General features: G+C 53.4%; 1 protein-coding gene across 1 annotated transcript in view; it reads right to left on the bottom strand.

Annotated features, from left to right (window-relative positions):
* Positions 1 to 1,214: 1,214 nt before the first annotated feature.
* HAP1 (huntingtin associated protein 1) overlaps positions 1,215 to 15,811 on the bottom strand; it is a gene marked incomplete at its 5' end in the record, with an annotated part of 25,351 nt that continues 10,754 nt past the window's right edge. Inside the window, 14 exons of the mRNA XM_019505117.1 lie at positions 1,215 to 2,862; positions 4,820 to 4,922; positions 5,787 to 6,005; positions 7,837 to 8,156; positions 8,793 to 9,020; positions 9,403 to 9,473; positions 9,895 to 10,032; positions 11,012 to 11,086; positions 11,323 to 11,453; positions 11,673 to 11,751; positions 12,050 to 12,158; positions 12,683 to 12,783; positions 13,140 to 13,256; positions 13,543 to 13,619. Of these exons, the coding sequence (XP_019360662.1) occupies positions 2,340 to 2,862; positions 4,820 to 4,922; positions 5,787 to 6,005; positions 7,837 to 8,156; positions 8,793 to 9,020; positions 9,403 to 9,473; positions 9,895 to 10,032; positions 11,012 to 11,086; positions 11,323 to 11,453; positions 11,673 to 11,751; positions 12,050 to 12,158; positions 12,683 to 12,783; positions 13,140 to 13,256; positions 13,543 to 13,619 (2,291 nt within the window). The remainder of the gene's footprint in view (positions 2,863 to 4,819; positions 4,923 to 5,786; positions 6,006 to 7,836; positions 8,157 to 8,792; positions 9,021 to 9,402; positions 9,474 to 9,894; positions 10,033 to 11,011; positions 11,087 to 11,322; positions 11,454 to 11,672; positions 11,752 to 12,049; positions 12,159 to 12,682; positions 12,784 to 13,139; positions 13,257 to 13,542; positions 13,620 to 15,811) is intronic.

Genomic DNA, 15,811 nt, shown 5'->3' with positions numbered 1-15,811 from the left:
ATAGGCAGACATCCATACTTCAGGGCAGAGGAGCGCATCTGATCTCTATTTCTAGTCAGGCCTAACCTTTGGGCAGATCAGAGCCCTCAATCTGTGCTTACCCATATAGTGAGCCCAGAGCCAGTGCTTTATCAACCTTGATTGTGTCCTGGACCTAGGCTGATCCTCTCCTATCCCAGGACCTCTCTGGACTTGAAGTTTTTTTCCCCCCATTCTTGTCTGTAGGGTAAAGCCACTCTCTAGCCTGGGCTTTTAAAGATTAAGGTCAGCACATATTCTGATCTGGGCCTTCTGCTACATTTTGCAGAAGAGAGAAGGTACTCCTGACTCATGAAAGGAATTATGTGGAACATGAACAGCAGCAGAACAAGCTGGCTCCTACATCCCTGCCTCACCAATAGCATCTGGGCAACCTTTACCAGGAGGAACCACAGCCACCCAGCAACCCTGGCAGTCAGGAGGTTCAGTAAGCCCCACTGGCAAGATGCTCAGGCTGTTCTCTTCCCCCCCCAGCCCCAAAAAGCCAAGCAAACCTGTAGCCTTGACAGTACCCCACAGCCTGTAAAGCCATCCCTCACCTCAAAAAAGCATCAGACTAGAGGCAATTTGCATTATACCATATTTATTCCACAAGAAGAGGATACTGCAAAGGAAGAGGGAAGGTGGGGAGTAACATGGCCTATGGTGCACATGCTCATCCAAAAAGAGGAGCACAACTTTGGTTGCAACTGTGCAAGCAACAAGTACTCAGACACACCCACACAAGTGCTAGAGCTGAGCCCCCCAGCTGCATGCAGCCCCCCTCCACCCCAGAAGGGCACTCAGTCCTATAACTGAGTGGCAGCGAAGAGTTTTTTTTGTTTTTTTTTTAAATGGCATTAAAAAAAAAAATCCTGACAGCAGGGTCTGTCTGTACAGCCCAGGCTTGCCCTATGCTAGGCAGAAGGAGGGAGGAAAGAAAAAAACTACACACCACACAGATTCAAGTAGAGTCCTGCCCTGAGCCCGGTGACAGACATGGTGCAGAAGCGCTTTGGCAGGGACTTCCTTATCATTAAAAAAACTTGGTTAAACTAGCACAGGAGGGACAGTGAGGAGATAAGTCATTCTTGAAGTCACCCTACTGCAGGAGAGAAGGGGACCTGAAGATAAACAGGCTGGGCCAGCAGTCTGGGGCCAGCTGCCTGAGCAAGCAACAGAGGATGGGTTCTCAGGCAGTTATGCCACTGTTCATGACTGGAAAAAATACCTGGTCCATTTCTCATTCAGGCTGGGAGTCTGCTCAGTAGTCAATGCCTCCCTTGACTTGGGCAAGAGCAGGATCTGGCCTTTATGATCAACGAGCTGAGAATGTGGTTGGCACAGCCAGCAGAGCTGCCAGCACCACAAGTGGCAGAAGTGAGCTGGTCTGCTCTACTCTAGTGCTGGGCAGCACAAGGGCAGCCTAATCCGGCCCTGGATTCCTAAGGGTTTGGTGCTCAGAGGAGGTGAGTGTTAATATAGCAAGGGCTTGGCTTACTCCTTTAGGGCACAAATACTATAGCTCCCCTATTCCTTCCCTGCCCAGCAGGCAGGCACAAACTGGTCAACTCTACCAGAACACACTGCATTACAACCACATGGTAACAGGGCACCAGCTCCCTTAAAAGGGTCCTGGGAGTAACAGAGGAAGGGTACAATGATCTGCTTTCCCTGAGCTGGGACTGTAGCACCAGCAGCAATATCCCCAGGACCCAATTATGGGCAGAGTGCATGCTGTGTTTACTCATGTTGGCAGAGGGCACCGGTACCCCTGCTAAAGTGAGGGTGGGGTGGCTCAAAAGGCCCCAGGTCTGGCTCTCTGCTCTAGAGCTGAGAGCCTAGCTTCAGACAAGGAGAGAAACTTTTTCCAGCATCACCCATCTTCTGATAACGCACACAGGAGACCTGCACCTTTACCGTGGAGGAATGCACCCTCCAGGCAAAAACCTTAGATGCCCATTATACCAACCTTGCAGCATTTAAATGTGCTTGAGTCAGCAATGCAAGAGACCAGCAGCAACAGCCTTACGCCTACCTGCAAGACCTGTGCCTGCCTCGAGACATGGATAATGGTGGGACAGGCCATTCCCATGAGGCCAGCCAAGACATTAACCTCCCCATTATGCCCCGTCTCACTACACATACCACATGTGCAGCTCCTATTTGCTTTTCAAAGGGTTCTGGCTAGTCATAGGAGACCAAAGGGAAGCAGTGGCTGTGACAGGCAGAAGTCACAATGCTCCCTATAGGATAATGTCCAGCCCTGAAGCTCATAAGCTCCCTGCAGCAGCAGATGGAGGCAAAGTCAATGAACCAGCTTACTGCGGGGCTGTGGCAGTCAGAGTCTTTGCAGGCTGCTTTCTCTCAGCCCCTTGCCAGTAGGAGGCCTCACCTCTAGCCACAACTTTGTCCAACCCAAGCCTCTTCAGCTTCTCCACCAGGTTCAGACTGAAGATGTTGCTCCTGCTTTGGCATCCACTCAGCCCAGAGGCCCTACCATCATCCATCTCAGCGGTGCTCAGGCAGGGCTGGGCCAAACCAAAGCCATGGAGAGACCTGCTGTGAAGGCTGTCTCGTTGCAGTCTCAGAGGAGCCAAGGAGGGGGGCAGCCAAGAAGAGGTCTCTGGTGCCTGGCAGACTGGCTGGGTTTCCCCAGACTGCACAGTGGCAGAAATGCCATGCTCCAGGAGGAGGGTCACTAGTCCAAGGGGGGCACCCAGCACCTGAGGGATGCGTTCCAGCGCATGGGGAGACTGTTCCAATGGGTGGCACTGGGGAACAGGGCTGGCAGCAATCAGCCTCTCAATGGGCCCACAAGAGGATACCACTGTATTATAAAGACTGGAGAGAAAGAAAGAGCACAAGTCAGTCCAGGCCATAAACATGAGGCATTGGTCATAGGCCCCAGTCAAAGAGCTTGCTGGAGAGAGAAACCTTCAGCTAGGCACTGCCCCTTGTAAGGTTCCCCACTGTCCCACCTAATCACCTGAGCTGACCCTAGGAGCCCAGAGCTGGGATCTACTCCACAAAACTTGGTATCCATTTGCTCTCAGGACTTAAGCACATCACGTTCCCAGAACAGCTACAGACCCTGGCCACCCTACTGAATGCACCTCAGACCCCAACTGTCAGCAGTGCTAAGGACCAGACACTGAAGCCAGCCCTTATCTGAAGCAGCCAGTGTCACCTTGACTAGGGAAAGCCAGGGAAGGACAGCCTTACCCTGGCAGCCACTTTCAGCATTTGTTGTATCAAGGGAAAGCGACAGAGAGCCTGGTCTCTGTTCAAGAAGTCTCTTCACTCCATTCATGCCCTCCCACTACCCCCTCCCTCACAAGAGGCTAAAAATATTCTTCAATCCAGGGTCCCATGATCTTGTTTCCTTAAATGCTGCCATTTAGCAAAACACTTCCCCACCCCAACAAGCTGCTTCAGTCCCACATGACAGACATCAAGTGTCCACCACCCAAGTCTGGGCCACCCCTTCAAGGCAGGAGCAACCCTGCAAGCCAATACCAGCAGCATTAGTCTCTTTGGGCCTAGAGAGAAAAGGGAGGGGTGAGTTAATGATACAACCAGTGTCAGAGGCAGCTACCTGGTTAGTGGTTTAATTGGTGCTCTCCAGAGGCAAAGGCTGGACCCCAGCTGCTTCCCCTCCAATACACATGGCAGAGGGGCATGATATACATGATCAGAACCTGGACGTGGGCTGCTGTTTCAGTGTATACTGGAGGTCTCACTCCTGGAGCTCTGGTTCATAAGCCTTCATGGCAGCATTCAGCATCTGGTATCTGCAGATATCCTCTGGCCCCCAAACCAACTGCTAACTTAAGTCTCACCCCAATGCCATGCTCAGGTTGGGACAGGCTCATTAGCCCAGCAGCATAAAAAGTCACTCTGGCTCATTAGTTCCTCACACTAAATTTGCATGCTGGAAAACATCATTTGCCAGCTCCAGCACCCTCTGAACACAGTCTGGACCCAAGCCAGGCTCAAGCAGGAAGGAGGCAACCAGGCAACTGGGCTGGAGCTGATCAAACCAACAGAAGGACAGCCTAGTCCAGCCTTTGCCTTCTAGTGTAGAGGTAACCCCACTCACACATCACAGCCTGCAGGGTTCCTCTGCATGGAAAGGGCAAACATGGGAGCTTCTTGCATCTCATTAGAACACCCGTAGTTGTTTTTTTGATGAGGAAGGGGGAAGGTTACTTCCAAGTTCTTCTTTCCACAAGAACAGGAGATAGGGAAGAACTAAACTGAAGCAATTTCCTCCCTAAAGCCAGCTAGACTCCTCCACCCAGGCTCATAATCCATGCGCTAAAACAGTGAGGGCTCATGCCCTAGGGCTACTCTAGCTGGGAAAGACAGCTAGCCAAGAACTGCTGCTATGCATGGAAACTCCCACAGTGTCTGACCACACCCCAACCCCTACCCCTACTCTGCTCAGCAAGGTCCTAAGATGCTGAGGGCACAACAGGTGTCTGCTTATCCCCCTTGAAAGCAGGAGGACCTAGCCAGCTTGAGCGATTCCCCAGGCAAGCTGAGTGTCAGTGGGGTTACCGCTCCCAGCTCTACCAGCAAGTGTCGGGGACTCTTACATTAGCACCAAGCACCTCTCAGAGCGTCAGGGGCTGCAGGAGGGACCTGCACCACGACTGCTTCTGCCTAGAACGAGGTGCCAAAGGAAGAGGCACCACAGGGAGGAGAAAAGATAATAAGTTAGAGATGAGATCACTGTCCTTTTGTAATGGAGGTGAGGATGGAAGGGTCAGATGCTGGATGTGACCACATGCCTTACCTGGGCGTGACAGAGGTGATCTCATTGCTGGGGTGTAGGATGTGGCAGGTGGTGATGGTGTATGTAGACTGGGTCTGGGGGAGGTTGTTAACAGAATGGAACACTGGAACAGACAGGAAACACGGGGTCAATGCATGGGAAGGATAGGACAGCCACCCTGACAGACTGACATGTGCCCAGGGTAGCCTCACTGAACACTGGAGGAGAGACTAGAACTGGAGGAAGAGAGAGTGGGGGCAAGTTGACTCTCACAGTCCTGCTCACAGGATGTCAGATCTGAGCACCATAAGGAAGTGCCCTCAGGAAGGACAGGTCCTGTCCACTTGGGAGCAGAGGTCACGGCTAGGCTCTTCATGACCCAGGAACAAGATGCATTCTAGGCCTAGCTGCTAGCTGGGGCAGGAAAGATGCTACCTGGTTCTCCAGAGCTCAGAAGACTGGACAGCTCTGAGTAGGCATGTAGAGGCAGGATACAGACTAGGGCCACCACTCAGCCAGGATCCTTTGTCTGACTAAACTAGACAGAGTCAATTGGATTGTACATGCTCCTGGCACATCGTGTCAAGTTGGGGCTAGCATTTGCCCTGGGAGATCGGAAAGGAGCTAGGAGGAAGGTAGGATGGTAATGAGAAGCTTTTTTTTTTTTTTGTTTGTTTGTTTTTTGGCAGGGGGCAGGGGACAGGGGACAGATGACGACTTGGGGAGAGGCCTGTTTCAGCTACTACTTGAGCCTGGATAACCAGACAGACAACATCCATATGCAGGTTGACCAAGAGGACAGACACAGACAAGAGATGGACAGACACACAGTAGGGGAGAGGGGAAGACAAAGCAAATCTGGAAGCACCTGGCCCACTGCAGTCAGCTGCATGGCACCAGCCTGGGCAGGGCTCTACTCCCAGCTTCAGGTCCCAACAGGCCAAGGACATCTCCAGCCCATGGCCCTCAGCCCCCAACCTGTACTCACAGCTCGAGTGTTCCTTGGCTCTAGAAGGTGTTGAGGTAGCAAGTGCCTGGAAGGAGCCCAAGTCCACATCATCCTCCTCGAGGTCATTGAGGTTGTAGACCTCCTCCAGGTCTACATCCAGCTGCTGGAAGTGTTTGGTGAGCACACCAGGGCGGGGGTCCAGAATCCCACCCAGATTCGGCTTGGCCAGCTCCTGCCAGTGATGCAGTGTCACAGAGCCTAGGAACATACAGCCCAATGTTGGATGGGGCAGCAGGCATGTCAGCAGACTGAATTTGGATTCAAAGTGACCTCTATAAACTGGGGGCATGATTAGAAGTTATCTGATGCAATTCATTAAAAGAGAAGCACCAAGTCCAGCACTCAGGGCATTATGATCAGTTACATAAATACAGACCAGGGAACAACTGACCTTACTGCCATACTGCAGAGAAGGACATGGGGCTACAGAAGATCACTGAAAAAAGCCACTAAATGAGTCAGTGTAGTATCATTGCAAAAAGCACCAATACCATACCAAGATATATTTAATAACCAATTGCCTGCAAGTCACAGGAAGCAATTCTTCCACTCTGGGCATTGGCAAGGCATCACCTGGAGCACAATACTCAGGTTTGGGTACCACAATTCAGGACAGGCTGTGAAATTGGAAAGAGTCCAACAAAGAGCAGCACAAGCAATTGGGAGGGGAGGGTCTATAGAAGTGATATGCAGAGAAAGGCTGGAAGAACTGGGATTTTGCCTGGAGAAGAGACGACCGGGGAGTAAAGGGAATAGGCTTTGAATAACTGAAGTATGGTTAAGAGATGGATGGCATAACAAGCAATTCAGTTTTCCCTTGCTGAAATTCAAGACTTAAGTTGGGTATCAGGAAAAAACAACTCTGAGGACAGTTAAACACTAGAACAAAAAAGTCACCTAAAAAGATGGTTTAACCTGCTCTTTTGGAGAGGATGGAGATTCTCCAACACACAGTGGATTTGTGTTTAGACTGGGATGATCTCAGTGAGAGCAGGCCACTTGAGGCCCCTTCCAACGCTGCTGTTCTATTGTATGCAACTATAGAAGGCCTTCAGATGGACAGATGCTAGGCGCACAGGTCTCCCACACCCTACAAACGTACCCTGCGAGAGCCAGAGCCCCCCTCTCATGTTGCCTGGGGAAATGTCCTACAGAACCAGAAACAGATGCAGGCTCTGCCCCATCCAAGGTCCCTATGGACAGACAGAGAACAAGTCCAGGGCACAAGGGACTAGTCCAGAAGTAGGCAACCCGCTAACATGCATGCCAGTATGTGGCACATGAAGGCAGTTTGGCATGCACGCCTTGAGATGGATGGTCAGGGCTGCACTGCTACAACAAGGATAGGGCCCCTCATGACTCCCCCACCATGCCAACATCTTACAAGCTGAGGTTGCAGGTCTTTTTTTTTTTGCATTCTGCCGAAAAATGTTGCAGCCACCCCTAACTGCTTCAAGGGCTCCCATATGGTCCTGCATAATCTGACCACCAGAGGGCAGCATCATGCACAGCACAGGTGGCAGCTGGGTGTGTGGGGAGGGACAGCTTAAGCCTTCAGACAAGGCTCTTTAGGTAAATCTGGTATCTTTGATTAGACCAACTAAAATGGTTGGGAGGGGGATGGGAGTTATTTTTTGCAAGCTTTTGGGTACAAGCATACTTCTTCAGAAGCTCCCCCTCTGCCTAAAGGATGTTGGTACCCAAAAGCTTGTAAAGAATTTTTCCCAGCTATTTTAGTTGGTCTAAGAAAAGATATCAGATTTACCCACAGAGCCTTGTCCTTAGACCAACATGGCTACAACCAACACTACTTAAGCCTTCAGGCACCCAGGTGTTGAAGCCACCGTTTCTTTTGGGCTGCTGGGATTTCATACCTGTTGGGACAAGCACCTGCTCTTATTAGGCCCATAGTGCTAGTAGGGCTTCTGGACTTATCTGTGCAACACCCACCAACACACACCCTGGGGGCACCGCGTCTTAAGTCAGGGCACCAGAGGACTGCTGGGTGCCACAGCTCCTCCTTACTCACCTTCCAAGGGCTTAACTATCTGCAGTTTGTCAGGCAGGTAGGACAGGGAGCCCAGGGAGAAGCCAGAGCCCCCAGTGTGCTCTGAGCTGCCCGAGTAGTTGGTGCCAGTGGACAGGACGCTCTCATTGGGGGTGAGGAAGCCGCTGGAACTCTCCGCTTCTTTCAGCCTCTTCAGTTTGCGCTCCCGCTCCATCTCAAAGAAGGAGCACTCTGAAGTGTGGTTTTCTTGGCGTGCTGACAGGCGCTGCAGGGCTGCCTCCAGGTCATGCCTACCTGGGGTGCCTGGCATACCCCGGCGCTTCTCCTCACCCCCTTCACCTCTGCCATGGGGAAACAGATGCTCAGTTACAGCGAGTTCCCCAAATTCAGTCCAATAGCCCTGTAAGAGCTCCTCATGGCACCCTGGTCCAACTGCCTAGGGCCAGGTCCCAAAGCCCCAAGTAAGTGCAAGACCCTCAGCTGGCTTAGGAGAGGAGAGAAAGTTCAGTTTAAAAAAGGAAACCAGATTACTGCCCCTCACCATGTCCAATCCTGGCTCTGCAGTGAAGTGTCAGATCTCAGACCATCTGTACCACAACACCACCCCCCACCCGCTGGGAAGCACCACAGAGCCAAACAGGCTGGACCCCAAACCCTGCCACCACCCCAGTATTCAGGGCCACCATTCTCTAGTCCTGTGACTGATATACTATGCATGAGTTAAGGCCCCAGCCACTGTGGATAAACAAGGAGGCCCTACATAAACAGCCCCAGGAACACGTCTCCACACAGGCTCAAGTATAACTAGAGGACCCAAGCCTGCCATGAGGACTGGGTTTACCCAAGCTGGTCCCCACCCTGTCTCAGGCTATTAGCAGAAGCCTTAACCAACCCCTATGACCCTGGTCCATGAAGCAAGCTGCCCCCAACCTGCACCACACCCTCCTAGCTCCCATGGGCAGGGGATAGGCACTCACTGTCCACTCTCCATGTTCTCCAGCACCAGGCCCCGCTCCTCTGGCCCCAGGCTGGCACTGTCTGAACCATAGCAGCTGGTGCGAGGGGTGCTGACCCGGCTGCACCCCATCGAGGGGGCAACAGAGGACTGCTTGGAGCCAGACAGGTTCGGAGGGGACTCAGAGCGCGACTTGGCTTTGAACACCTGGTTCGCGGCCTTCACAGTCTCAAACACCCGCAGGTAACTCCTGGAAAGGGTCAGAACTGTGCCAGTCAGTAGGTTAACTAACAGTGGGTCCCCTCTGCCCACTCCTCCAAAAACACCAAGAGGAAAAAAAAAACCCCAACACCACCACACACAAAAACAAAAAAAAAAACCCACACCCTTCCTCCCTGCCCCACAGAGCCCACCCTTACCCAGGGCAGAGTTCCACCCTCCACCCCCCCAGCACTTGGGCACTCCCTGGTCATGTGGCTTGGGACCCTCTTCCCTGCCACAGAGGCTACAGGTCCCTTAAGTACTACAGCTCATGACTATTGAAGCCCCAGAGATTAGCCGTTTCCCAACAGAGCATGAACCCACTGCCACCACCACTGACCCAGCACTACAGGAAAGGGGCAAGGACTCACTTGTACTCCGAAGAGGATGAACTGTCATTGCCTTTCCTCATCGTTCCCTTGATCTCTGCTGCCAGTGAGTCCTGGAAGACAGAGAGGACATGGCCTTTCCATGGGGGTGGCAGGAGGGAGATGTCATGGGTGCTGCCCAGAACCATCAACACCACTGGGCAAAAAGGCATCCAATGAGCGCCATCCCCTGGAGTTTGGGACAAGCATGACTCACTGTGCCAGGGCTTATACATCCCCTGCAGCAGGACAGGCCTGTGCCAGTGCCACCCTGGCATGAACTCTAAAGAACACAAGAGCCTCAGCCACTCCTCCATGCATATGGTACCGCATCCACCTCATTACAGCAACTTTCCTGTGCCAGGAGCAGGTGTATCCCATAGGCAGCTTCAATACTCAGGTGTTGGGAAAACAGCATGCCAGGTGTGAGCCCCCACCCCCAGGATATGTCCAGAGAGAGTCCAGCCTGCCCCTCCCACAGCTGACAGGGCTCACCATCGGCAGCAGGCTGCATGAACTGTAGCGGTTGATGGTGCTGTTGGGCATGCTGCGGTTGCGCAGGCTCTTGATCTCCTCCTGAGCTTCATGCAGCATCCCACCGCACTCCATGTATTTCTCCTGCAGGTCCTGCAACTGCAGAGCACAAGTGGGCTTCACTTGCTTTCTGCATCATAGCAGCTACCTCCCCAACCTATTACTACAGACATCCCAGAAGGGGCTCCTGATATCCATGGGTCATGGCTTGAGCTGAAGGCTAAGGTTCAAAGACTTACGAATTTAAAAAAAATAAATAAATAAAATAAAATAAAAAAAAATTAGTAGCTGGTGAGGGTCACGCACAAGAGAAACCCATCATTTCATAGAGAAGCAGGGCTGAAACGGACTTCCAGAGGTCATCTAGAGTCCAACCCCCTGCCTAAGGCAGGGTTCACCCCGATCCAAACCACTCCATACAACCATAAGTCGAAACCAGGGGCAGGCAAGGGCCCATGAGCCACAAAGCCAGTCCTAGGGAGCTGCCACAGGTTGGTCAGCACCCCTCACCCCCACAACAGCTTGGAGCCACATGCGCATGGTGTCCCCTCCCCTCCCCCTCACTGTTGCCAGCCCTTGTTGCTGCAGCCACCTGCAGTCCAGGCCTGGGCTGCCCTGCAGCTCCTCTCTGCTGCTGTTGCCACTGCCTCCAGGTCACTCAGCAAGGCAGTAGTGGCAGTGCAGAGGAGCTGCAAAGCAGCCCGGCCACAGGCTCTGGGCAGCTGCAGCAAGAAGGGCTGGCAGCAAAGGGGAGGGGCTACTTTTCCACACAACACCCCCTCTCCCTCCCCGTGGTGGGCAGGCAAGCCCAGAGCAAGACAGTCTAACTGCAGAGCTGCCCCAGCCCCACCACATGCCCAGGCACCCTATGCCCACACTACAGGCTAGGTCCTGCCTGGCCCAGGCACTGTCAAGGGACCCAACATAGGCCAAATCCAGCCCATGGGCCAAATTTTACCCACCCCTGATCTAAACCCTGTATACGACTACCCTCAACCCTGACAACACAAGATAGGTAAGGCAGTAGAACCACGGCAGCCCTACCATTCTCCCTACCGTCCCCTGATCAGGGTCTCACCTCAGTACGGAGCTGCTGCTGAATCTCCTTTGCTGTGGCCAGATGCTGCTGCAGCTCCTCCATCTCTGTACCATGCTGGGGAATGAACACAGGCTAATCAGGAGGCATGTCCATAGCCATCTTCCTCTGGACAACTAGCTGCAACACCACCCCCTCCTGCACACCCAGGCCCCACTCCTAGTACTTTGACCAGGCAGCCTGGGAGGCCACCTCCAAAACCCACAGAGGATGGGATCCAGGAAGCAGGAAGGGGGTTGTGCTCACAGCAGGCCAGGTCCAGGTCCAGGGAGCATCCTAGTCCTGGCACTCACCACACGGCACTTCTGCTGGAGATCCACCACCTGAGCCAGGAGCTGGCTGATCTCTTCCTGCTGTCGGGCAGTGTCCTCCACCTTGCGGGCCAGCTCCTCAGAGAGGAATGCCACCTGCCGGCTGGCTTCAGCTGCCAAGAGGACAGAATGGGGTTAGTGACTACTACAGAAATAGGGGCCAGCAGAGACCCATGGAAAGGTATGCTCCCCTCTCCCCACAACCCCCGTATGATATGCACAGCCCAGTCTCCCGTTTCTAGCCAGGGTTGGGGACCATTTGTGTGGAAGCCACCCTAAGTCCCTACAGACAACCTGTCCCAACAGGACCAAGGCAAGGGAAGCCAACATACAGAACTGCTCCACACAATCAATCATCAGCTGCTGCTCCTGGTCCTCATAATGACAGGTTTCTGTGGCAATGTTGGTGGCCTGGGAGAGAAGGGAAGAGACAAAGATTGAGCAGGACAGACTGTGAGCATGGGCTGTGCAAGGGGAGGGTAACAGTGTAGTACCGAGTCAAGCCCCCTGCTCCTGTCTAGCCTTAGAGGTCTCAGACACACACTTCTGTACAACTCCAAAGGGTAAAAACAAGGGCAGCCTGAAGGGCTAGGAGTGTAGCCAGTTCTAAGGCACTAGCTCCACCCCAGGGCACTGAGCTTTTCTTGCAGTAGGTTGCAACAGTTTGGCACGGAGCCCCTACCCCACCCCACAGGCACACCCCACTTACCTCCAACCGCAGCTTCTGGTTCTCCTCCTCCAAGACCTTGAGCTTCTGCTGCAGGGTGTCATACTGGAAATACTGCTGCAGAGACAGTGAAGACTCCCTGCGGGGCAGCCTGGGTTGGGGGCAGAGAGTCTTTGAGCAGTCACAGCATATAGCAACTGGAACAGGAACAGGGAGCAGCCACCCAGTCCAGCCCTGTGCCAAGGCACCCCATGGCTCTGGCAGGGAGGAGACATCTACACCTCTAGAACCCAGAGCCCCTAGCCAGGCATGGCTCCTAGCAGGCACCATCCACACAGCCACAGCTGGCAAAGATGGACCAGGACAGCAGGCCAGGCAAGGAAGTGAAACAGACCTCTACCCCATCCTGCACCAGCCTGCAGTCATTAGCGGGGACAGCACAACATTGGTCCTATTTGCTATCTCCCATGAAAGGGCATCAACCCTGGCTAAGTGAACTCCAGGGCAGAGAGCTTATAGGGAAATTGGGTTCCCCAGCTCTGGCCTTAATAAGATGCAGCATTGGCAGAAGCTGAAAGTTCCTTTGTGTAAAACACAACAGACCTCATTGAGTGTGCTAAAGGGTCACCCCTTCTGTATCCATCCCTTGCCCCACCCCCAATCTGAGTCACTCACGGCATGGATGCGACTGAGACAGGCTCACTCTCCTCTGTGGTATCAGTGTAGATGTGGAGCAGGTCATCCCGCATAGAGACCTCATGCCGCAGCTGAGCAATCTGGGAGAAAACAGGGCTCCTCAGGGGTGTGGGGGGTCACGGGGCACCAGGTGGGCAAGGCAAAGGATGGGACACCAGAAATGCAAGCCACCCCAGCTGGGCCAGGGCCCCAGCCAGACCTCAACCCCGTGGATGCCAGGGGAGGACATAGGATTTAGTACATCTTTGTGCAGTTCTACCTGGGGCCTAGACCTCCAAACAGCCTAGGAGGGATGGGCCCCAGGGACAGAGCTCTGCAGAGGTAAGTGGCTTGGTAGCCCAGGGAGAACAGGCTCAGCTGGCTCTTTCCTTCTGCTGGGGGCTGGGACATGGGATGGGCTCAGGAACAAGGACAGAGTAAACCGCTTCCCCTTTACCTCCTCTTTGGCCACATCCAGCTGCTCCTCCAAGAGCTCATTGCGCTCTGTCAGGCTCTGGTTATGCTTCAGCAGAGACTGCCCAATGCGTGCAGCCAGCTCCAGGTCCCGCTCTTTCTGTAGTGGGGACGCAGTCTGCAGCTGACTGGGTTAGGCCAACTAGCACCTATGCCTTACCCTCTTTTCCTTGCCACCCAGCCTGCCCGCTTCCCCTCCCCACCATCCACCCCTAATCATCACCAGCCTGACCTCTACCCTCACCCCCCCAAACTACCCTCACAGCCAGGGAGCACCCCAGCTCCAAACCAGGAGCTTCCCACCAGATTTCTGAGAAACCCAGGCACCAGGTGCCACCTGCCCTCACTTGCAGGGGAAAGTGAAGGAGGGGAGCAGCTCTACATACCTCATCCAGCAGGCTAGTCACTGCATCGATATCATGGTAGGTTTTTGTGATCCTGCTGACCCGCTCAGAGCAGAGAACTGCAAGGAAGAGAAGGAGCATTGGTATTCTGCCCCAGTCGTTCTGTGCAGTTAGGGCCTACCACTTCTACCCACCAGGGGTTGCTCTACCTGCTTCCAACATGCCACCACCCAAGGGGTGAAGCCAGTAAGACATACCAGTCTCAAAAAACAATGGGATTTAGGACAAGAAGTGAAAGAGGCAAGAGAATCCAGGGAGGCAAAAGGTAACTACCTGTATTGGGAGCTAGGCACTCCCCCATGCAAGCCCTGTAGCCAGGGCATTCAGTGAAGCCCATGCTTGGAAGAGGTGCACTCAGTTCTGGCCCAGAAGACTCTGGTTTAGTTCTGCAACATACTCCCTGTGCAACCACAGGGAAGTCATTTGGCTCAGGGCCTCAGGCTCCCCACCAGTAAAACAGCACTTCCTGATTGCACAAAGGGAAGCAAAGGGGAACTATGCTGGTACAATGCAAGGATAAGCAGCTGAGATGAACAGACAGCAGCTCTAACTGAAGTAGTAAAGGACTGCTTATTGGTACAGGACACAATTCACCTGAGGAAACACACGGTCACAAAGCAGCAAAAAGCAAGGGTGGGTTCAGCAGTGGGTGTGGCCATTGAGGACACCCACTGCTGTATTATATACTTATTCCTTGTAGGATATGAATGGTCTTCTTGAGGCATGAGCCAAATGTTAACCAAGTGGACAAGGAGGCATCCCAAGAGTCACACAGGGCACCTCAGGAACTAAACCAAACCGTGTAAGCACCAGCAAAACCCAGCAAGCGCCCCACAAATCCATTCTTTGCTCCCCTATCCCCCTCCCCATGTGGGGCTGCACAAGATTTATTCAGCTCCTCCATCCTAGAAGCTATCAGTCCCCACATTCACCAGTGATCCCTGCCAAACCATGACAGGGTGTTGGGTCTACCTTGCAGGATGCTAATCAGGCTGCGAGAGGGGAAATGGAAAAATCCAGGCCACGGTGATGAGATTGAAAGTGACATTTCCAGCACAGGGCTGGACTGGAAAGCTCTGCTCAGCTCCACTTATTCCTCTCCAGTTCTACTGCCCTTGGCACCCGGCTTTGGCGTCACCGCCCATCTGTCTTCAGGCTCTTGCTCACTCCCCCTGCCTCTTCTTCATGAGGCATCAACTTAATTTCCATCTATCCTTGGAAATGCAAGATGGAGCAGCCAGGAGATTCCACCTAGCAGCACCGAGATCCGACCAAGATGTGCTATGAACTTGAGCAGGTGCCAGCTCAGGTCCTGCAGCTCAGCTCCAATGCTGCTCTACTCAGGACAAAAAGAAGTGCTTGTAGTAGAGGCAACAGAAAGCTGGCAGACCCCTTTGTGCACCAGCATGATCGTTTCCCTGCAGTCCCTGCCCTAGTAGCAAAGCTGCCATCCCCTCCAATGTTACCTACTGGGGAGCACAGACCTTGCACAGAGTTGCCTATGATAGGGCAGGAACTTACTGCCACTGGCCATGGGAATCTAAGCACTGGAAGGAAAGAACAGTTGAAAGGACCTTCCAAAGCTCCCATGAAGGACTGTGCAACCAGCTGCTGCTGGGTTATGCTCCTCACACTTTCCATGGCCAAGACTCCCACCTGCCCTCCCTCAGGAGGATCTCAGCTGTAAATACACACTGGGCTCAGTAGGTCTTCCTGGGGCCTGACACTGGACCCCTTGAACATGTGAGAGGTGGAGCAGAGTCCAAAGGAACTCTGGCAAACAGGCTGTGAAGTCTGCTTGCTGCCATTAGATATGCAACATAGCAAAGTGGGGAGGGGGTATTTCTGTCCTACTCCCTAGCCCACAGCCAAACCTAAACCTAAGCTACAGCATTACAGGGACTTGGAGCACCTCTGTTCAGAAGGGGCCATTCCCCATGGGCCAGATAAGGATGGGGAAACTGAGGAACAAGAGGTGGGACTGACACGCAAAAAGAAGCAGGGGGATCAGTGGCAGAGCCAAGCAAAACAAGTCCTGGCTGGCAGCCCTTTGCTTGTCCCATACTCCCTACCCACATACCCATCTCTTTTCTTACTTGTGCTGCATCCCAGGGGACTGTAGCTCTATCAGCTAGTGGCTAGCAACAAATCAATCACCTGATGTTGTTCTGCTGTTACATTACACCAAGTTGGAGGCTGGGAGCTCTGTCCCTCCCTCCCCCCACCCACCCACCCACCCACAAGCCCTGCT

The sequence above is a fragment of the Gavialis gangeticus genome, unplaced genomic scaffold (assembly GCF_001723915.1).
Source record: "Gavialis gangeticus isolate Ggan-Ray unplaced genomic scaffold, GavGan_comp1, whole genome shotgun sequence".
NCBI lineage: Eukaryota > Metazoa > Chordata > Crocodylia > Gavialidae > Gavialis > Gavialis gangeticus.
The sequence above is the reverse complement of the archived record's forward strand: the minus strand, read 5'-3'. Positions and strand labels throughout refer to the sequence as shown.